The sequence below is a fragment of the Dermacentor variabilis genome, chromosome 10 (genome assembly GCF_050947875.1).
Source record: "Dermacentor variabilis isolate Ectoservices chromosome 10, ASM5094787v1, whole genome shotgun sequence".
NCBI lineage: Eukaryota > Metazoa > Arthropoda > Arachnida > Ixodida > Ixodidae > Dermacentor > Dermacentor variabilis.
In genome coordinates this window covers 59239752-59262138 of record NC_134577.1, presented here as the reverse complement: position 1 = coordinate 59262138, position 22387 = coordinate 59239752, and the positions used below count along the sequence as shown (strand labels likewise).

The window sequence follows — 22387 nt, the reverse complement described above, 5'->3', positions numbered from 1 at the left end:
GGTGGCGCCTCTTCCACTTCAGCAAGATAGGCTTTCTTCTTCGACTAGGAATGATATTGTGTTAGATTATTTATTTATTTGTTTGTTTATTTTTTATTTTTTTATTTATTTATTTATTTATTTATTTATTTATTTATTTATTTATTTATTTATTCATTCATTCATTTAATTAAAGATACCTTACAGGCCGCTACAGGCTTTGTGGAAGGGAGGAGAGTGCAATGAAAGATTACAATGTGCAGTAATTGGAATACATATGTGAACGCATACACAAAAAATGCAGGGTAAGAAATGCGCAAATGTACAGTAAAATAGCATTACAATATGTACAAAGAACAAACCGAACGCTCTGCAACGCGACACCTCATTCAACGATAAAGTTTCGCACGGTAAAATGTAATCCACAAAATTGGAGAGCGAGCGAGGTATAATTAGGCCATAGCAAAACACTGTTTAGTAACGGCAAAGGCAATGACAAAAATAATGCGTCAGTTTAAGTAGTGTTTGAAAACATGCGTTGTTAGAAGAAGCCGGAAATCTTCTTGGTCAACCTCATAAGCTATGGCGCAAGGAAGCTCGTTCCAAAGGTGAACGGTTCTTGTAAGAGCAGAGTAGATAAATGAATGAGTCTTTCCGTAGATGAACTGAACCGTAGATGAATTTAACCCAATAGCTGCCTACATATGTTTGGCGAAAACTTTTTTTGCGCTGAATTGGCACAAATACAAGACAATACTTTGTAATCCGTGGCTTCGAATATACGTGCCGTCGCAATTCTTTCGGTGCGAAATCGTAAGAAAACGAAGTGTCGTCTTGATTTCCTGTAACAGTAATAAACTTTTTTTGCGAAGAAGAAATTGAAACATAGTGGTGAAGGGAGGCGTGCTTCTTTTTAGTTTCCCTTAGAAGCAGGAAGCTTCCACCTGTGCACGCAACAAAGCTTGCTAAAAAAAATAATGAAATACCACATCTGTGCTGATACTGCGTGCTTATGATGATGCTGGAGAGGGAACGAATGTGACACACCTAAACTCTGAACAGACACAGCAGATGAAGAGGATATGCTATGGGAAGAGGCTCTTCTTTCTTTTTTTTCGTTCTTGTTTTATTGTATCTCTCAAGGGGGGAGGGAAATGGAGGAAGGAGGCCAAAGAAAGAGGATTAACACGGTGTGAAATTTCCTTACAGCTCGAGATATCACAGCGAGTCTTAAGCCTGTAGATGGCGGCAATTCAGAATTTCTACGATAGAAAGAAAAAAAAATAGTAGCTCACTACATTTATGCCAAGCAAAAGCCAGCGGAGTCCTTACTAAGCAGATTGTACGGTGTGGTCCACTCACTCCTAAAGAGAACATTTGTAGAACGCGCTTATTTATTTTTTTATTTATTTTTTAACACGACGAATGCACAATCGCTCAGCTTTGCAGCAAGTGGCACGCGGCTTATGGCGCTGGCATATTTCAGGAGTCCGAGCCTGCGGACTTATCGACATTAGCTGCCAGCGGGACTTTCAGCTGTAGCATCTTAAAGGGCTAACAGGGCACACGGACGGCGACAGAGAGGAGAACAACAGGACACAGCGCTCATCTCTCTCTGTCGCCGTCCGCGTACGCTGTTAACCCTCTAAGACGCTTTACCAACTAGCCCACCAAGCCATCCTTGTGAATTTCAGCTGTGGCGCCAGCTCTAGTTGCAGTAAGGGAGCGGTCTAACTAAATGGAGCCGTCCATTTAACACCAGACAGCACTGTACATGCGAGCAGATGAAAAAAGAAAAAAACGTGATGAACTACTCTAGTAACTGAATCTGCTATCAAAGCTTACTACTCTACTATCAGTTGTCCGTGTGTTTGTGCCACGATCGCGGGCGAAATTCGCTCCCCCTTTTTTTGCCCTTCTGTACCGCACGTTAATTTCCTTGGGTTTCACCCCCCGCGTTGGAGCGCAGGAGAGCGAGTCCAGCATCGACCTGCAGGCCGAAACGTACGTCTCGAAGATCATGCCGGACCCGGCGGCGATCGTGTATGCGGAGCAGCGGGTCAGCGGCCTCGCCTCCAACGTGCAGGGAGCCTCCTGCAGCAGCCACCCGTACGGCGACTACTGCGAGGAGCCGCCCGCCACGCCGCCGCCGCAACGACGCCGCGGTGAGTCCGATATCGCGCATAGGCGGGCGTCGACGCCGCCGCAGCGACGAACTGCCACGTGTACCGAACGGTGCTCAGCAGAGGAACTCGTTCTCGGGAGTGCAGTCGGTTCGCACCTGGAGCCACAACCGCAGCGTGCGCGGGACGGACGCAAGAAAGGCGACGACGAGGCGCTTGACCCTTTGCAAGCGCACCCCACTCATATCGCGGCCTCACTGACCGAAACGAACCCCTTACTGTGAAGTGTACGGTTTCGTTCGGCAGCCTTTCGCGGGTCCGTCCCGTAAACGCCACGATCGTCGCTCCAAGTACGCGTGTACTGGGAACGCGATTGCGGGGGAAGGCAGACGGCGTCTTGAAACGAGCTGCACCCTGCGTTTTCTCGCCGCGGCGTGAACCCTCTCGAGCGTGCGCGTGTGTTGCAGGTGGGCGCGCCGCTCCTCGACCGGCGCCACCGCGGCGGCGGCGGCGCGTGGCCATCGACGGCGACGAGCGCGTCGTGTGCAAACCCCAGACGGGCCGCTGGTCCTCGCTGCTGCCCGTGGGCACGCTGGCGCGCCGGCCCTCGGCCAAGCTGGTGCAGCTCGTCGCGCAGGCCATACACGAGAGCCCGCAGCGGGTGCTGCGGGTCACGCACGTCTACGCGGCACTGCAGTGAGTCACTCCTCCCTCCACCCCCCTTCACCAATTGGACGCTGCCCTTTCTCGAATCCGTCACCCTGTGCGCGGTTGCAGAAGCGCCGATCGTGGAACGGCGCCAGAGGTGACGCGCGGGGACGCTGTTCACGCTTAACTTGTGTGTGTGCTCACGCTCGATGTGAACTAACAAACAATCCCAGTCAGTCACTGTTGCAGGAGGAGCCCTAAAACTGCCAATCTTTCATCTCTCTCTCTCTCTCTCTCTCTCTCTCTCTCTCTCTCTCTCTCTCTCTCTCTGCGTCATCTCCTTTGCAAACGGACGAGGAAAAGAAATCGAGAAGTACAGAACTTCTTCTGATCGCGCGTTTAAAAGTAAACTTGCCGAGAAAAGAGAGGTGCGTTTTGACCTACATAGTACGTCATGGGAGATATGCTTGAGGCAAACAGCGCGAAGAAATAAGACGACCGAAAAAAAAACGGAACCAGCGCTGTGCGTCCTCCGTAGCGGTGTGTATGATTTCTCTGACGCCTTATTATCCTGTTTGCGCTGCTTGTTTATATAACAGATAACTAACTGGCCCAGCCAACAGTATTTTCGTTTTTTTTTCTGTGTGTGTGTGTGTGTGTGTGTGTGTGTGTGTGTGTGTGTGTGTGTGTGTGTGTGTGTGTGTGTGTGTGTGTGTGTGTGTGTGTGTGTGATGGAATATAAGAAACATTATCCTGTCGAGCTTTGTGCGTACAGTATACTGTGTCGAATATACTGACATAGGAGCAGTGCTCCTCTGTTATTCGCATAGCGTGCGGAAGACTATCATCAGCAGGGACATTAGGCCCGAGCACATTTGCGATGCAACGACTGGCTGACCGTGTACTGATAACAGATTCTGGAACTAAAGATCACCATGTTTCCCCATGATTATATGACTAGCTTACCATGGTAACCTCCTTAAATTGTAAGCCAATCCTTCTCGAAATCGCCCATTGCATTCGAAATTAGTGCTTAGATATTTGTTGATTTTTCCGTATAAACCATGCGTTTTATGCACTACCATCACTGTTGCTATAATTGGTCTCTTATTGTTCACACAATTTCCAATTTTCGTGTCCTTTTTGCGTGTGTGTGTGTTAACTGTCACCTCCCATGTAACCGCCGACTTCTTGGCCAATCCGCGCAGTTGGTAAGCATCATGATTGCAAGCCGAGCCTACCCTGGATTCTCTTTTTATTCCCCCATCTTACGCGCCTCACTCGCAGGAACAGATACCCTTACTTCCGCCTCCTGGACAAGAAGGGCATCAGCAGCTGGAAGGTAAGCGACTCGGAGACTACAATTTTCAGTTAAGCGACACGTCGCAGCTTAATACCACCGCAGCGGCTTTATGCTCCTTCATCAAGCCTAATGCCTACACTTGGCATAATGCATAATTACTAAAGCCTAAAAGCATCGGTGTCATGACAGATTGAGTGCCGTCGCCTTCCAGGCATTCCTTGCCTAGATTGCAATCACAGCATGGGTCTCGAGTTGCGGAACTGTGTGGTAATTCCGATGACGCATATTTCTTTTTCTTGTTTGTTTCTTGTTTTTTTACCAATTGTGTTATTTTGCTTGACAAAGTAACCGACAATCGGCCTCATTGCAGCCGCTATCGTTGGCAGCCACTTACCCCGTGCGCGTACGCAGTATGTGGGCGCACACTAAATGGAGTTTTCAAACGTGTGTCTCATCTTTAACCGGACTCTTGAAATGCGGGGATCTTGTAGGTGCGTCTGGGAATAGACTCATCTGGGCCACCACTCGGATACTCTCATGCCCCTACTGTCCTTTCGTATTTTTTTTACTGCAAGTCATTCGTAACTGCCCTAAGTGCATGTATTTTGGTTTCTTCATCCCACTGTGTGGAACAGCTGGCCGGAGTCATTTAACGCCGGGCAAATCGTCCACCGTCCTCTTTATCGATAGCTTGCCTTTCTCTAAAGAAAAGAAAAGCGAGGGAGTCAAAGACAGAGATAAAGCAAAAGAGACTAAAATGATACGCGCGTGTGATCTCGAGAGCAGGGTTTCACTGTGATAGCAATGCCATATATACGCATTAGTGACCTTTGAGAAATCAACAGCTGCGAGTCAAGAGACTCGATTGATGTCTGCGGCGGTTTAAAAAAAAAAAGAATCTACCATTTTAATTTTTGCGGGTAATGTGCAGCATCTTCCCTTGAAAGTATGGGTTATATTAAACTGTGAATGGCAATGTCTTGTCTTCTATTTCGTTTAAACGAAAGTGCGCTGTTGTCCCTACCCCCGGTTGTGTAGTGCCGGTAGCGCATCGGGGGGAATTACCCAGCACCTACAGCGATGCATGCTGCAGGCCGCTGGATGCGTTCTCTGCGTTGGTCAGTCACTACTATTCGCTGTCACCTATGGTTCGCTATAGCCGGGGAGCGTCCCAACCAACTTCCCTCACCTTCCCAAAGGATCCCAGCAGGTTTAGGCCCTACGAACTGACGTTCTTCGACGCGTCGTCCAGTGGTTCAGGCCGTCTCGACGCGCATACATTTACCGCGGTAGAAGGCACGCGGTACGAATCCGCTTGATATTCGGCTTACCGCATGTGGTACGAACAACCGAATCTCGACAAGTTTCCAACGGTGGCTATATTAGACAGGGCAGCTATATTAGAGGGGGTAGCTATGCTTTGGAGGCGCGTAGCACGTCGTATTGTGTGTCGACTTCACTAGACGTCCTAGGCTAACGGCTCGAACGCCAAGTGCAGGCGGGACGAGGGCGCCTGTTCGTCGCCTGGTCATGCATCACGTGTAGGCCCTTCACCGTCCCGTTCGACAAGTACGTCCCATTCCGGACGTACAGTATCGAGCCCTGCCCGTCTGTGATGTCCCCGCGGTTTTCGCCGATTACCGTGTGATCGACGCCAGCCCCTGTGTCCCGATCAGCCTCTCTTGTTTCGTTGTGGGAGCTCCTCGGTTGTGTGGACCACAAACGACGCGTTTCGTTCGCCGCAAAGCTGAGTGCGCTACTATGCCGCCAACATATCTGCTTGTCGAATAAAAAAAATAATTGAGTAGGACGTATTTCAAAAGCAGGAGCGCGCGTAATCTTTTTGCTCGCGTTCGTACCTTCCACCACACATTAGTATCGCACGAACTATTGACGTGCTGCGCAATATGCGGAAGAAAATAAGATATATATAGATCACGTCCCGGCGTACTTGCGTACTTCAAGAGCGCAACGCCGAGTGTTTACTGTATTCCACGAGGTTAGGCAGCGACAACGACGGAGTAGAACCTCAGGAACCCATAAGCGTGAGCACGCTCCAGCCGCGGACGACGTCGCGGTCCTCGCGGTGTGCGGCGCGCAGGGAGCCGGCGCCGAGCGATGCGGGGGCTGCGTAGCCGTGCGTCTGACCTCTCCTCCTCCTACAGCGCGAGCAAATGGCCGTAGCGAGGCGAATGGACGGGGCGACCTTTGGCGTCCCTCGCTCTCACTAAAGCTCTCACCGGCACCTCGATACACCCTCGCAGAGCTCGGTGCGTCACGCTCTCTTCCAAAAGTGGTTCGTGAAGCTGCGCCCCACGTCCGTGATGTACGAGTCGGTTCGTCCCAGGAGCTTCTTCTGGGGCCTCAACTACAGCAACAGGTGGGTGAGCCTGCGTGTGGGTATGTATTATATGTGTGTATGTGTGCATCCAGTCCCCGTCTGTACCCTGTCTCGGCAGTTCCGTTGAGTACAGCGAGAACCGCGTGCGGTTGACGCGGCAATGTTCCAGCTAACCGGGAACAACCGCCAGTCGGAGGAGGACTTTTCCACTGACCATAACTAGTTCTTTTGTTATCCTTCGGTTCACCCGACGTCATATGCAGAAGGATTAGTGACGGATAGTGAAAAAACTCTTATTGCTTTTCTTTTCTCGCTCTGACATGATGCGTAACTCTCGCTCCTGTATATGCATCCGCCGAGACAGATATGCGGGCACTTTGGCACGTAAGAGCCCAGAATTCATTAATTCATATACGGGTAGATGAACATGGATGGGGAAGGTGTAGTCAATATTAAAGTTAAATTCACTGAACAACAGCCAGAAAGCGCCTACGCATCAAGATGTCATAGAATATCCTCTTTGGAGCCCCGAGTTTAAGCGTGGCATAACGCTTAGAGCGGGCTCACTCGCATCTCACGTGATTGCACCCGCTTCCTGCATGGCACAGCCGAATTCCTGTGAGTGAAATATGCAGCCAGTTCTGTAGGTAATGCCGGGTTGGGATAGACGCCAGGCGTGTGGCAATGCGTGCTGCGAGACATTGTGTGCTACGAGGTTTACTTGAGATGGGAGCACCTGAAAACGCAGGTGAATACGAGGGATGCCTTAGCCCGCGGTGCCAGCGCTTGGACAGGAGGACGCCCGTTCGTTCGGACCTCGGCGAACTGGAGACCTCTTGTCGACACATTGACAGCAGGCCGAGGCTGCGTCCTCGAAGCGTTACGATAAGCCGCGGGTGATCGAACGTTTTCGCTGCGGACCGTTGTCCTGCTTTTGAAAGGACAAAACCAAGTCTTGGTTGAACAGAATAGCCCAACACGTATCGAAGCCAAGAGTACTGTTTGCGTAGTAAAAATATTTAGCTGAGCCCGTTGTGCATGACAGCGCTTCGCTGTTTTTTGGGTTCCTTTTTATGTACTCCCTTTGGTGCTTGCCTTCCTTTGGTAGACCTACCCTGTGGACCTCTTCTTTACCTGCCTGTCGCTCACTCGTCTTCCCACTACTCGGAGATAAAAAGGACATAGACGTCCTTCCAAACATTTACAAACAGTCTCGATGCACGCTTAAAACGAAATACCAACAGATGACGTGGTAATGCAGAATTCTTTTTCGAAAGAGAAACGATGGCTAGGAACCGTCATGTTAGTGAAAGCAAAAGACACTTTGGTCTCATAGGACTACAGAAGTGCACTCACTGTCCAGAGATGCGGAGGCACTGATGCGAGCATGTGCCCGAAAAATCCGATCACGCAAGCACACTTTCAGGATTTTAACAGAGTCGCTAAAGTTAATACTGACTTTAGAAGGTGCCGTCCCACTGTGACTGCATTCGGTCTGAGGAGGCTGGACAACTTTGGTGAGGAAAACTCCGTAACCGTACGTCTGGGTCGGGTCGCGGACCGCAGGCCCCGTGAATGGGAGATGCCCCGAGAAGTGCCGCGGGCCTTCGCCGCACCGACCAACGGCGACGACCACGGGCAGCAGCGGGACGACGGCGAGCCGTCCAGGCTGTTCTCGGGCCTGCAACTGGCCGCCGAGCCGCCGACCAAGAAGCCGACGCTGCCGTCGGCCTTCCGCCTCGAACTGGAGCGCGGCCTCTTCCCGCCGCCGGACCTCCTCCGATCTCCGGGCCGCGAGCGGAAGCTGCCGGCCGTCCGGTGCTGCGAGTTCGGGCCGGTGACGTCGCCTCCGCAGCCGGCGGACGAGCTGATCTCCGTGGACAGCCCGTCCTCCTCGCCGCCGCCCCGCGTCGCGCCAGAACTGTGGAAGTCCGAGTGCGCGAGGCCCGACGGCTGGCCGGTCCAGGAGCGGGCGGAGGAGCAGGCCTGGCAGCCCAGCGTCGGCGCCTGTGGCCCGCTGCCGGGCGTGTGGGACGCGGACGTCGCGTACTGCAAGCCGGTGGGTGCTTCCGGCGGTGCGTCGCGGTGTGCGGCCAGAAGTTGCCACGCGGCCTCGTTCGCGTAGCCGTCGTTCCGCGCCCCATCCCGTCACGCCATCGGCGGCCGTAGTAAGAGGGCTGGCCGGCTGGCCCAGCGTCCCTTTTTTGGGAACGAGAAACTATGTGAAAATGGCCGAGCGAATTAGTTGTAAGGCTTACTTCGGTTAACGAGGTCTAAGGCAGGATATAAGACAGCATTCACGCTGCCGTCGTCCCACCCCCCCTCAACCCATCACCATCGCGGTGCGGATTTCCTCCGTCGGGGTAGACCCTGGCTTCCTTGCCGATTTATCCTCGAACACGTTGTGATAACGGTCCGGCCAGTATCGTCAGAAAATACAGAGCCGTCACTAAATTGGTTCTCCAAAGCAGGAGCTAGAAATCGTCACGGCTTGCGGAGCAGGTGCGCAGCCGTATGCGAGCCTACTGAGCTGTTCGCAGTGGCTACAGAACACACCGGTCTTTGGTTAACAACAAAGACCGGTGCATCCCGACAACTCCCACACAGCTGCTCATTGAAAAGGCTAGTGCGTGTGCGCACAGAGCGCATTACGGCTGTAGCGGAATGCTGAGCACTGCAGTCGCACCGCGACTGACCCGATTGAGCAGCGGAGCGCGAGCGTGCGTTCGCTTGGCTTGTTCGGAACGATGTGGCCCAGCTGCGACTGCGCCCGGCTCGAAACTCTGCCATATGTGTGCATTAAAAGTGCGAAATCAACTCTGTCCTCTGCACTGGCCCATCGCATGAAATGCGAGCGGAATAAATCGGTAACTGCCGCTCAGCTAAGGCTGTCTGTTAAAGAAGTAATGGCATAACATTTACCATTTTCCTATTTTATTATTATTTTTTCTTTATATCAATCCCGGATCTTCAAACCCTGGAAGAAATACTGACAAACCTCGCGAGGCCGTGTACATAATATAATATATTAGCTTGCTTAGGTATCGTATGTGAGGAGGTGCGTGTGTTATGACGTTTTTTTGTGCTTGTCGACCTACCTCGTATGTCTGCCGGTAATGTCGAGCGTTTTGCACGGCCTAATCGTTCCATAGGGGACCGGGATTTGTCAAGCTGCAGTCTTTGTTTCTTTTTTACGGTTACCTCGTTCCTTCGAGATAAATGAGAAAATTGATTGATTGATTGATTGATAGATAGATAGATAGATAGATAGATAGATAGATAGATAGATAGATAGATAGATAGATAGATAGATAGATAGATAGATAGATAGATAGATAGATAGATAGATTGATTGATTGATTGATTGATTGATTGATTGATTGATTGATTGATTGATTGATTGATTGATTGATTGATTGATTGATTGATTGATTGATTGATTGATTGATTGATTGCGACGCCTAAGGAATACATTCAAGTCAAAGCAGAGCATCGTGACGATTCAGCACACTTTCCTACTCGCTCCCTCGGTCGTGTGGAACGTTACTAATATACTTACGCGGCTCGATGCCTCATCATTGTATGCTTGAGACCTCCTTCATTGCAGACGACGAAAGCGGTTGGCACACAACATATACATAAAAGGTGTCACCACAGTTTTCAGATCAAGCAAAAAGAAAAGACAAAAAGTGAAATTTTGGACAAATTGCGATGAGCAGGCCATGACCTACTCGTCGAGGTGAGGAAGGAAGGGGACATCCCAGTCTTTAGATGCCCGGCCGGAGTATGCACCAGTGTTGTGCGAGAGTAGTCGTGCCTACACCGAAGGGTGTGTAGGCACGACTACAACCAGCGCGTTGCGGTTGACGCCAATGGCATAACGTCGCTTCCGTGGCAGCGGGACATGCCAGGCCACGGCTTGCATAGAGCGCGAAAGAGCAACCGGCACGTAGAGTGCAGGAGTGATCAGTCTGCACGTGCCCTCTGCCCCAAATGCTCGCTTCTTTCTTGGTTCGACGCGAGGTCGACGAGCCGAGGCGGCCGCGCTGCAGGCTATAGTGTGTGCGCGTCGGAAACAGCAGCCGCCGTAATAAAATGCGCAGGGGTCAGCACCGCCTTGCTCGAGCGCTACGGCCACGTCGGCGACTGCGACGCTGGTGGAGGCCGTCGTGGACAGCTTCCAGAAGCCGTGGCCGTCGCTGTCGGGCGAGCAGTTCGTGCAACTTCGGCACGAAGAGCAGCAGCAGGTGATGCAAGAGCCATTGCAAGAGTCATTGCAAGAGCCACAACAGCAGCAGCAACAGCAGCAGCTGCAGATGCTGCAGGCACCGATGCAAGAGTCCCGGCAGCACCAGCAGCAGCAGGAGCTGCAACAGGTCTTGAGAGAGTTCCTGACGGCACCGACGGCGCAACAAGGCGGCGCGATGCAGGACTGGCTGAGACCGGTGGAGGTCGTATGTGAGTGTGCCGATGAGAATCCTCGCCCGCAGTTTCCTACTGAAATCACTATAGAGGCCAGTTCTGGCACTACGATTGTTCGGCTACGGCGGGAATGGCGGTTAGCGCATACTTATTAGTGTTTCAGCGCAGAATCTACAAAAAAAGCTTGCACCTTTTTCACTTCTTGCACTTCTTTCCCTTTTCGCAGTTCTTTTTTTGTAGATGCTGAGCAAAAGAGCTGATAAGTATGGATTGCCAACAAGCTCGAACAATCGCTTTGCTCGGTGATTACATACTTGTTTGATCTTCCTGCTTGCAGTTCAATTTTTGACATTGATTCGTCAGTAGATGGTGGTAAATGGTACGTGGAACACGTATGTCGGTTCGAGGTTCCTCCTGTGTCTTCATTTATTACGCTTCACCTGCCTTTACTGGGCGTAGAAATTCGAAGAAATAATAATAATAATATTTGGGGTTTTACGTGCCAAAACCACTTTCTGATTATGAGGCACGCCGTAGTGGAGGACTCCGGAAATTTTGACCACCTGGGGTTCTTTAACGTGCGCCTAAATCTAAGCACACGGGTGTTTTCGCATTTCGCCCCCATCGAAAAATTCGAAGAAGGTCCGTTCCTCTATACGCGAAAGGCAATAGGACTCGGCGCACACGCAGAATAACTGCGAATTGTTTCACTTGTAACGCAATTTGTTGCAAATGATCGATTCTCACATTCGCACAGTCGTTACAAGCTAGCAGTACGAAGTTTCAAAGGCCGCACCAAAATAAGCCCGTATACGTCAATGCGACGCCACGGAATTGGAAGCATTTGCCTGTTGCATAAGCCATTCCGGTGAAGTTTCCGAAACCTGATGGCTCGGGCCATTGGTTATCTTAGAATGAGGTGCAGTTATTCCCTGTCGATAGGAAAATGAATAGACCGGAGTGGGCGCTGTCAAAATGCACGATGTCGCGGTGACTTGGTGTGGGAAGTGCAAGGCAGCGTCGCTCTTTCGTTACTGCGGCTGATTTTATTTCTTTTTTTTTTTAAGCGAAGCATTCTCGAGTACATAGGTTCCTGTCGCTCGCCTCATTTTCGGGACGTTTCAACAACAACAAAGTTGGTTGAGGAACGGATAACGTTTGAAAAATGGTTCTCCAACGCAATAGCCCGAGACGCTCTCCACTATATAGGCCACAGACGTATATGTACTTTGCTCGTTCAAATGTTAACTAGGTCTTTGGGACAGTTGGCGCAAATGTCACGTCGTGGTCAACAACATTCTTTCGAAAACGGGAACGCAAGCGCCGCATGCCGGTTTTCATTAGGCCGCAAACGCGGGAACCTAACGCCAGAACAACTAGCAACCTTGTCTACGTTATCTCTGTCATTCACGTGCGTCACATGGCACCACAAGAATTCACTTCTAAAAGCCAACAGTGGACAGCTATCACGATTCTCCGCGCATGGTAGCTAGCTCTTTGAGAAGCTTTGTGACAGTGTTTCGCCTTTGTGATAAGCCCGGGCTTGACGCAACAGGCCATAACGTTTCTTCTGCCGGAGTGTATACAATGATTCCGTTGTCACGCGGTCGCCGTCACATATCGTAGACGATGTATACACGTCACCCACAGCTTGCATCTGTCGTACCATGCACAACTGCTCGCTTTACACAAACACGTTGGCTGATTCGGTAAGGCTTTTCAAAACAATGAACGACGCTGTATATCTGGCTGCCTACAAAATGCTTCGAGTAACATAGACTTCAACAAGGCGCGGGATATATATATATATATATATATATATATATATATATATATATATATATATATATATATATATATAAACTTACCAAGCATTACCTCGAGATTTATAAGCGACCGTATTCCTGCTCCAGAAGTGCAGTTTACTAACCCAATTTATTAGTCCACCTCATTGTCTCTCTTAAAGTACCGACCGCTCAGCTCTTTCCATTCCCCAGAAGCGCACACGGAGCATACCGTAATCGTCAGCGCTAATGGCGCAAAAGCACGGCCAACAAAACCATCTCGTTATACCATGCTGCGCTCTTCGCAGGCCCCAACGACATCTTCGACCTCAGAACGGAGTCGCAGGACAGCCTCTGGGACTCCCTCGACCACTTCATCGGATCGCTGGCATTCGGCGGCGAGGAACCGCTGGCACCTCGTCTCGCCCAGGGCTCGCCGCGACACAACGCGCACGCGTCGTATCCCAGCCCCACGGCGCTTCCCACCGCGCCTCCGCCGACCCAGGGGTCGGCCCCGTCGCAGCCGCCACCGGCGATTCCCGAGCCGTCGCCGCCGCATCTGGTAAGACAACGTTTTGGCGGGTGCGCCGTATTCCCGTAAATGCAACGACGTTTCCGGATCACGTAGGAAACCGGAGGAGTCAGCGTGAGATGTCGACGACGATTTATTGGCATCCCCCCTTTTGAAACGGGCGGTCACAAATAGCCACCTTGCCTGCTTGAGTTACTCGGGTATTATATCATCATCATCAGCAGCAGCAGCAGCAGCCTGGTTACGCCCATTGCAGGGGAAAGGCCTCTCCCATACTTCTCCGACTACCCCGGTCATGTACTAATTGTGGCCATGTTGTCCCTGCAAACTTCCTAATCTCATCCGCCCACCTAACTTTCTGCCGCCCCCTGCTACGCTTCCCTTCCCTTAGAATTCAGTCCGTAACCCTTAATGACCATCGGTTATCTTCCCTTCTCATTACATCTCCTGCCCATGCCCATTTCTTTTTCTCGATTTCAACTATGATGTCATTAACTCGCGTTTGTTCCATCACCCAATCTGCTCTTTTCTTATCCCTTAACGTTACACCCATCATTCTTCTTTCCATAGCTCGATGCGTCGTGCTCAATTTAAGTAGAACTCTTTTCGTAAGCCTCCAGGTTTCTGCCCCTTACGTGAGTACTGATAAGACACAGCTTTTATACACTTTTATCGTGAGGGATAATGGCAACCTGCTATACAGGGTGGCCAGTTCTTCTAGAACAATCTGCCCACCATCAGCTGCCTTCCCCCTTTGCATAGCTCCCAAGGCTTTCTTTAATTCGTCTGGCGTTCATAATCTGAGAATGCCTGCCAAACACACCCCAGCCTATTCTTATTCTTCTGATTATTTCAGCCTCATGATCCGGATCCGCGGTCACTACCTGTCCTAAGTAGATGTATTCCCTTACCACTTCCAGTGCCGCGCTACCTATCGTAAACTGCTGTTCTCTTCCGAGACTGTTAAACATTACATTAGTTTTCTGCAGATTAATTTTTAGACCCACCCTTCTGCTTTGCCTCTCCAGGTCAGTGAGCATGCATTGCAGTTAATCCCCTGAGTTACCAAGCAAGGCAATATCATCAGCGAATCACAAGTTACTAAGGTATTCTCCATCATCTCTTATCCCCAATTCTTCCCAATCCAGGTCTCTGAATACCTCCTGTAAACACGCTCTCAATAGCCTTGGAGAGATCGTATCTCCCTGCCTGACTCCTTTCTTTATTGGGATTTTGTTGCTTTCTTTATGGAGGACTACGGTGGCCGTGGAGTCGCTATATATCTTTCAGCATTTTTACATACGGCTCGTCTACACCCTGATTCCGTAATGCCTCCATGACTGCTGAGGTTTCGACTGAATCAAACACGTTCTCTTAATCAATGAAAGCTATATATAAGGGTTTGTTATATTCCGCACATTTCTTTATCACCTGATTGATAGTGTGAATATGGTCTATTGTTGAGTAGCCTTTACGGAATCTTGCCTGATCCTTTGGTTGACAGAAGTCTAAGGTGTTCCTGATTCTATTTGCGATCACCTTAGTAAATACTTTGTAGGTAACGGACAGTAAGCTGATCGGTCTATAATTTTTCAAGTCCTTGGCGTCCCTTTTCTTATGAATTAGGATTATGTTAGCGTTCTTCCAAGATTCCGGTATGCTCGAGGTCATGAGGCATTGCGTATACAGGGTGGCCAGTTCTTCCAGAACAATCTGCCCACCATCAGCTGCCTTCCCCCTTTGCATAGCTCCCAAGGCTTTCTTTAATTCTTCTGGCGTTACTTGTGGGATTTCAAATTCCTCTAGACTACTCTCTCTCACATTATCGTCGTGGGTGCCACTGGTACTGTATAAATCTCTATAGAACTCCTCAGCCGCTTGAACTATCTCATCCATATTAGTGATGATATTGCCTGCTTTTACCTCTTAACGCATACATCTGATTCTTGCCTATTCCTAGTTTCTTCTTGACTGCTTTTAGGCTTCCTCCGTTCCTGAGAGCATGTTCAATTCTATCCATATTATACTTCCTCATGTCAGCTGTCTTACGCTTGTTGATTATCTTGGAAAGTTCTGCCAGTTCTATTCCAGCTGTAGGGTTAGAGGCTTTCATACATTGGGGTTTCTTGATTAGATCTTTCGTCTCCTGCGATAGCTTACTGATATCCTGTCTAACATCTTTGTATACATCTTTGTATACACTTGATTTTTTTTTTCTCTTACTTAAAACTCCTCTATCTGCTTCGTGCCGCTACCTGTGCTTGTAACGGATCCGCTCGTGTGTCGGTGTTTTGCCTGCATTATATTGCTTTCACCGATGCTCGAACGTCGCTTGCTCATCTCCGCTGCTGACCAGTTGATGCGTCCGTCCTCTCCAAGCGCTGCTAGAAGCGACCGGGCTGGTGGCGCCATCTGATGACGCAGAGCTCAACCGGACAAGTGCGGCGCTATTATTACAGTGACCAAGAGCATTTCACATCGGCGCTGGGGTACATTTTCGGCAGCGACGTAATCGCCAACAAGTTGCCTTTTTAAATGTAATTTTCTTTTTTGTCTTTTGACACTAACACTCGGGGAACACGATGTGGTTAGACGAAGCGTCACATGAGATGTCGCTACCAGCGACCGGCAACCCGGTATTAGGCAAAAGCCGTTGCGTGTACCGGAATACGCGACGCGCTAACACTGTCAAAAGCTTTGACGGGATACCACCCATCGTGCACTGCCATCTGCAAAGCGGGTTACGTGAGTAAAACGTGCGCGTAAATACAATCCTGACCTTTATATATCAGTCTACCAACCAGTGTTGCCACATTTTTTTAAGCGTACCGCTTAAGTGAAACGAAAAGTTGCTAAATTTCCGCCGAGTATTGCTGCAAAGTAAGAAAAAAATCTCGCTAAATCTTGCTATGTAGGCCTGTGGCTGAGTCAAGCTGTTGAAACCGGCAGTTTCTTTTTTTCGTTGTCTCCGGCATCATCTATGCACCTATGGTGCTGGATTATTATTATTATTATTATTATTATTATTATTATTATTATTATTATTATTATTATTATTATTATTATTATTATTATTTAGACTGTCAGATATACTTCTTTACGTACATTCGCTGCCTGATCACTTACATATAGTGCAGTGGAAAAAGTAAGTACTCCGACGCTCCTCATGCTCGCCTCACGCGAGAGCTGACGCGAAGGAGTGCCGTGCGCAGTGACTCCGTCCATTCTCACCCCCAACTCAATTAGAAATACACTATTATTGATCGATTTTAATTATGAGCGCCAAAATGGAAAACTTGTGCGTGCTTGTGTGTGAGAGGCATGGGAGAACTTAAAAAGAACGTGTATATATATATATATATATATATATATATATATATATATATATATATATATATATATATATATATATATATATATATATATATATTTATAGTGCAACTGACTGTGGCCTGCTCCCGACCACCGTAGTTTGCATTCCGCCCCTGGGGCCGGACCCGTGTATCCAGTGCGCTCCTGCAGAACACTTTGCCAATGGGACACGAACGCGCTCTAAATCACAGATCTTGGACCCTCAAAGAGGTGCCACGTAATACTAACGCGTTTCTCTCGTATTCAAGGCGAAAAAAAAATTACCTTTGTGTGTTTCGCCCTCCCCCTCCCCCTCCCAGGGTATCCTACTGCGAAAGATGCACCAGGAGCAGGCAGCCCGCCTGGCGCACCTCCTCCGCGCCGTCGGAATGGCGCTGGAGGACCCGGACGAGTGCTTCGCCTTCGTGAACGTTCCCTGGCCCGTGTGGAAGATTCTGTCCGGGCGCTCCATCGTGAGGAGGAGCACCCCGTCGGGCGGCCGCCGCGAGCGAGAGCGCATAACGGCGATCGTGTTGGCGCCCCCGTCCACGCTGCTACCCACCGACGGCGACGGTCCTCCGACCGCGGATCATCAGGCCGAGTGCCGCGCATCGCGACCCCCCGCTGCCGGCGGCGACGAGGACGGCCGGTCGTTTCCCGCGGACCAGGCCGACTGCGGAGACCCCGGGTCGCCGCCTGCGTAAAGCGTTCGAAGCGCGTCCGCCGTCTCGAGCGTGCGCCCTTGATTGAGTAATGTGTGTGCCACCGTTCCTTCTTTTTTTTTTTTTCCTGGTTTTCATTGTCTTCTTTCTCTTACAATGCCGGGTCCAGAAGTTGTTCTTGTTCGGAGACAGCGATTCGTATTTTTCGGCTCGATTGCCTCGATAAGTTAGAACGAACGGTGCCTTGTTGAGTGGATGAGAAATGTGGCTTGAAACGCTGGGATGCCCCCCCCCCCCCCCCCCCATTTGCGTTAAGGTTTCCGGCTATACGTTCCCGTGGCTTTCGGATAGATTTAGCAGGGCGCGGATCCGTACCCGGCGCAAGGCACACGCCGTGCAGCCCCACCGCGCCAGTTCTCGAGGAGCAAGTGGAACCGTCGCATCCGTGCGCCTCGCCGTGACGCATTTGTGCACAGACTGGACGCAAGTGCGAATTTCCGAAGGGCGCGAAAGGGTGCACGCGCCGATGCCACGACGGCGCTTATTGCGGGCGGCGCTTGTACACACAGGGGCACCAGCACTCTAAGAATTAAAAGTTTACGCCCTTTGAGTCGTATCTCGACACGCAACAATAAGCGTCGCCTGTCTTGTCCGCGTTTCCCTTCTTTTAACGCTGCCAGCCCGGTACCCCCCAGTAACGAACGGCGTGCGCGTTATCAGCATGACATATCATTGCCGACAGGAAAGTAGCGGGCGCGGCGTTTGCAAGAAAGGAAACACAAGCGAGGGAGATGACGATTATCGTTGTGTGGCAGATGTACGCCCCAAAGGGTGTAAACTTTTTTTAGAGTGTAGGACGTCTGTCGTCTGCCCTACGGTGGGAATGGATTCCCGTTCCGCTAAAGTTCAGAATGTATTTCGCTACTGTGTTCTTCTGACTGCGTCTGCCAGAATTAGCACTCCTGCTTCGCAGTGTCGTCGCGGAGGACGCTGCCTATAGTTTGCCTGCCTCTATCACTCTTAGAAATATTTACACCCATTGGGGCGTATCTTGTCCCACAACGATAATCGTCATCTGGCTTGCCCACGTTTCCTTTCTTTAACGCTGCGAGCCCGGCACTTTCCAGTCACGAGCGGCATGCGCGTTATCAGTGTGACGCGGCATTCTCGACAGGAAAGTAGCGAGCGCCGAGCTTTCAAGAAAGGAAACTCGGGCAAGCCAGATGACGATTATTGTTGCGGGACAAGATAAGCCCCAAAGGGTGCAAATTTTTCTAAGAGTGCAAGAGAAGTTTACACCCTTTGTGGTGTATACTTGCCACACAACAATAATTGTCATCTGTCTTGCCCGCATTTCCTTTCTCGAAAACGCTGCGCTCGATACCTTCCTGTCGAGAATGCTATGTCATGCTGATAACACGCATGCCGTTCGTTACTGGTAAGCATCGGGCTCGCAGCGTAAAAGAATGGAAATGCGCGCAAGACAGATGACGATTATTGTTGTGTGGCAAATATACACCCCAGAGAGTGTAAACTTTTCTGAGAGTGTAGATGTGGGGAAAGGCCTATCGCGTTCCGTCAACGGCGAAAGATAACAGCCTTCTCTCGAGCCTTTTTTTAGGCAGGGCTGCTAGACTTGGTTTCCGTGTTGCCTTGTACCTGCCCGAAATGTGATATTCTCAGTGCTCTCCTCGTGATTGCCAGCGAGTACAAATACTGAACGCGTGCGCATACGTCATCGCCGTGTTCTTTTCTTTTTTTTCCTTTTTCTTCTCTCGAGCATCTAGTCAGAGCAGTTAGTGCCTTTTGAAGACTACAGCATTGTGATCGTGGTGTCTAGCCTTGTACAGTTGAACGCATCTCCGCAGTCTTCCAAGGTTTCCTATTCCAGTCTGAAACTTCTGGAGGCAGGCAGCACGTGACTTTCAAAAAAAAAAAAAAACAAGCGCTAATACTCGGATGCAACGTGTGCCCGTGGTTCTCGAAGTGGCTGCTATTTGTTCCTTCTGTGCGTGACTACAGACCCTTCAGCCTTAAACGAGTGTTCGACCAGCTGCCCAGCGCTTCGCACAAGAACAGGTGGTTGTCTTCTAGTGGCGCGTCGCTCGACCGTTCTCCGCCTTTGTCACAAAGTCTCGCAGCGTCTTCGAGGCATCGCGGGTTTCCTCGAAGGGTGCTCCGCGACGGCGTACGTTTATTAGATCACGAGGTAGACACGTCTTCCGGGGACGCTTCAACTCGTCGTGCAGTAAGGTCGCGATCTCGGCGTGACGCGTTGCTCTTGGCGTTTCAAAAAAATCCTCTTCGTGTCTGCATCCGGTCCCGTGGAACGTGGGGCTTTGCAGCCCGGTTGCGCGACGGGTCGGCAAGAAAGACGTCGAGGTCCGAAAGGACAGCGCCGCAGTGTGCCGACGCGTCATCTCCCAGCGTCGACAAATGGGCACGCGATCGATGCGCGAGAGATGCTGAAGACGTGAAATCAGAGACGGGACGAGCTCGACCGAAACGGTGCCGGAGGACGAAGTCCACCTAAGATTATACCCTGTCCTGCCTCGACACGGAACTTGGCGCACTCCGCAGGTCGGACAGTTTACCGCGCTGCTACTGCTAACACGAAGCTTCGTCGGCTAATTTCTCGCCTTCTAAAGTTGGCCCTGGTAATCTCCGGGCGCGTTGGTAACCGCGATGCGGCATGTTCGTTAATTCGATCCTCGGGTTTCTGCGAGTCGTTCTTTCGGCGTGATTTTTTTTTAATGAACTCGAACTGCCCTCCTTCGCAATTGTTGAAAGTCTGTTGTACGGCAGTTTAGTCAGTGTTTTCCCTTGTAAAACCTCCAGCCCGTGCAGACTGCTGCGTTCCAGACTGTCAAAGACAGCGTCCGCGAGATTGCGTAGCGAGCCAGTTTCGTCTCCCATTGTTGTGGCAATGGTCATTCGCTCGTCAGCAGGCCCTTCCTATTGTTTGGGACGAGGCAGCGTTAAGTAATGTTTGCCTGGAGTTATCGTTGAGATGGTCATGACTCTTCATAGACATTATGAAACGAGCTTGCTCATTTCAGGCTTCCTATAAACTATGGGTATGACAGGTTCAAAAGAGCCGCTAACGCCTCACCTACCGCCCGCGAAGCGTAAAACTTGGGACTTAGTTTTCCAAGTTTGTCTCCAGTGTTTGGCATTCAGTGACCGAGCTGCAACTTCGTCTATTCCATGTGCAGAGTATGTTTCCTTTTTTTCTTGTGTGTGTGTCAACCCGCACTCACTGTCTCAGCAAAAAGCCACTGTCAGACGCAAAGGAATTTCAGTCGAACGCACCCACGTTACTCAGAGGGTCCTCGCGTATTGCATCTCTCTAGTATTTTCAGTATTTTCATGCATGGTCATTTCTGCGTTTCGTTCTAGTTATATTACTTTCTTTTTTCAGCTGCGAATCCGTTGTTGCTCAAATATACCCTTAAGTATTTCCACACGCCATATATATATATATGTATGTATGCATGTATTTCTCGTTGTCAATATTCGTTTCTTTTCGCGTTGCTTTTCCGTTATTCGTTCTCATTATTATGATTTGGGCGCATGAGGGTAGGCGCAAGCATATGAACTGCCATTAGCATCTATCGTGATGACGTATTTTTATATGCCCTTGACAGCTCGGTCGTCCTGCATTCCTATATCCCATATTTTTTCTTACTCTTGCACACCGAACTATAGTAAAGCATGTCCTCGGTTCGAACTTCTTGGATGTTAAAGTTCTAAAAGTTTAGGATCAGTTCGTTGCATGCTCAGTTCATTATTACTGAAGCTTTATCGCATGCTCGTTGCACGTTCTTAATTAAAGTTAGGCTTGTCCTGGCGTGAACGCTGAAGTCAGTTTCCAGCACTGAAATGCCTGCATCAACTGTCGACACAATTTTTTTAGTGTCTCCAGTGCATGTTGGTGTCGACATTCCGATACGTTTGATCTTCTCAACGGTGCCTGAATTTGATTATCAGCAGTGTATATGCCTTGCTCAAAGTTGCGACTGTGATAAATTGTGACGACCTGGAACATGCACTGATTGCTGGGCCCTTGAGCCAGAGCAGACAAAGGCGAGCTTATCAGCGTGTCCCTTTTTCTGACAAGCATTCGCTGCAAGCATGTTATCAACGTTCCAAATTTACCCGTGACTATGTCACAGGCCGCTGAATGCCTGAAAATCTTGCGTGATATTTTGTGGTTGACTTTATCATTGTTTCACTTGGTTCAAAGTTGACTCCAGATGTAGCCTCAAAACTGTCTTTCGTGCCAATGTATGTGCGGAATGTTAAAACATCAAGTCGTGTTTTCATTCACCGAAGAGTCGTTGCCGTTGTTGAGTGCGAGGAAATTTTACTCATGTCAACACGTCATCTCACCGCTTGCTCTACAACGCCGTCGTTCACTGTTTGATGCGCCACACATGTGTTCCCCTCGTACTCTTCTTGTTTTGTGTTATGTACTATAGCGATAAGAAAACCCAAAAAAAGTTTGTTGCAATAAAACTGTACAAAATTTTTTTAAAAATCTCCGCGCGTTATTGCTAGCCACCCTCTTATGAGCGGTGCACTTCAAGACGTTGCAGAACGCTCACGAGAAGATAAAGAATTTTACTTTCGTGTACCCTAAGGTATGAAACGGATGGCTGTGAGACAAGTGTATTGAGTTGACCTCGCTTGCTTGTCTCGCCAAACTTAGCCAAACTCGTCCAACGCCTTCCGAATGGATTAGGTCAAATTGGCCCATCCGTTTGTGCGTGCGAATGGTCCAACCAATCCGATCTCTCTCTCTCTCTCTCTCTCTCTCTCTCTCTCTCTCTCTCTCTCTCTCTCTCTCTCTCTCTCTCTGTGTGTGTGTGTGTGTGTGTGTGTGTGTGTGTGTGTGTGTGTGTGTGTGTGTGTGTGTGTGTGTGTGTGTGTGTGTGTGTGTGTGTGTGTGTGTGTGTGTGTGTGTGTGTGTGTGTGTGTGTGTGTGTGTGTGTGTGTGTGTGTGTGTGTGTGTGTGTGTGTGTGTGTGTGTGTGTGTGTGTGTGTGTGAACAAGGGCGCGCTTGTTCGTGGAGATAAATTTGCTGCCACTGTAGTGCCTCTGGAGTCTTCCAAGGCGCGCGTTGGGCTGTTACAACCTTGCCCAAATACAGCTCACCCACGGAGATTTCTAGGCGGTAGTAACTCGCCTCAGAGAGCTCTGAACCACTCCTTGAGCTTGTTGCGCAAAGAGATTTCGCTGA

General features: G+C 49.9%; 1 protein-coding gene across 1 annotated transcript in view; it reads left to right on the top strand.

The window, feature by feature from the left end:
- Positions 1-21689, top strand: part of LOC142560601 (uncharacterized) — a 27133-nt gene extending 5444 nt beyond the window's left edge. Inside the window, exons 3-10 of the mRNA XM_075672815.1 lie at positions 1949-2144; positions 2570-2798; positions 4038-4092; positions 6318-6433; positions 7961-8453; positions 10498-10852; positions 12909-13162; positions 16804-21689. Coding sequence (XP_075528930.1) covers positions 1949-2144; positions 2570-2798; positions 4038-4092; positions 6318-6433; positions 7961-8453; positions 10498-10852; positions 12909-13162; positions 16804-17187 — 2082 coding nt within the window. The 3' untranslated portion in view covers positions 17188-21689. The remainder of the gene's footprint in view (positions 1-1948; positions 2145-2569; positions 2799-4037; positions 4093-6317; positions 6434-7960; positions 8454-10497; positions 10853-12908; positions 13163-16803) is intronic.
- Positions 21690-22387: the final 698 nt, after the last annotated feature.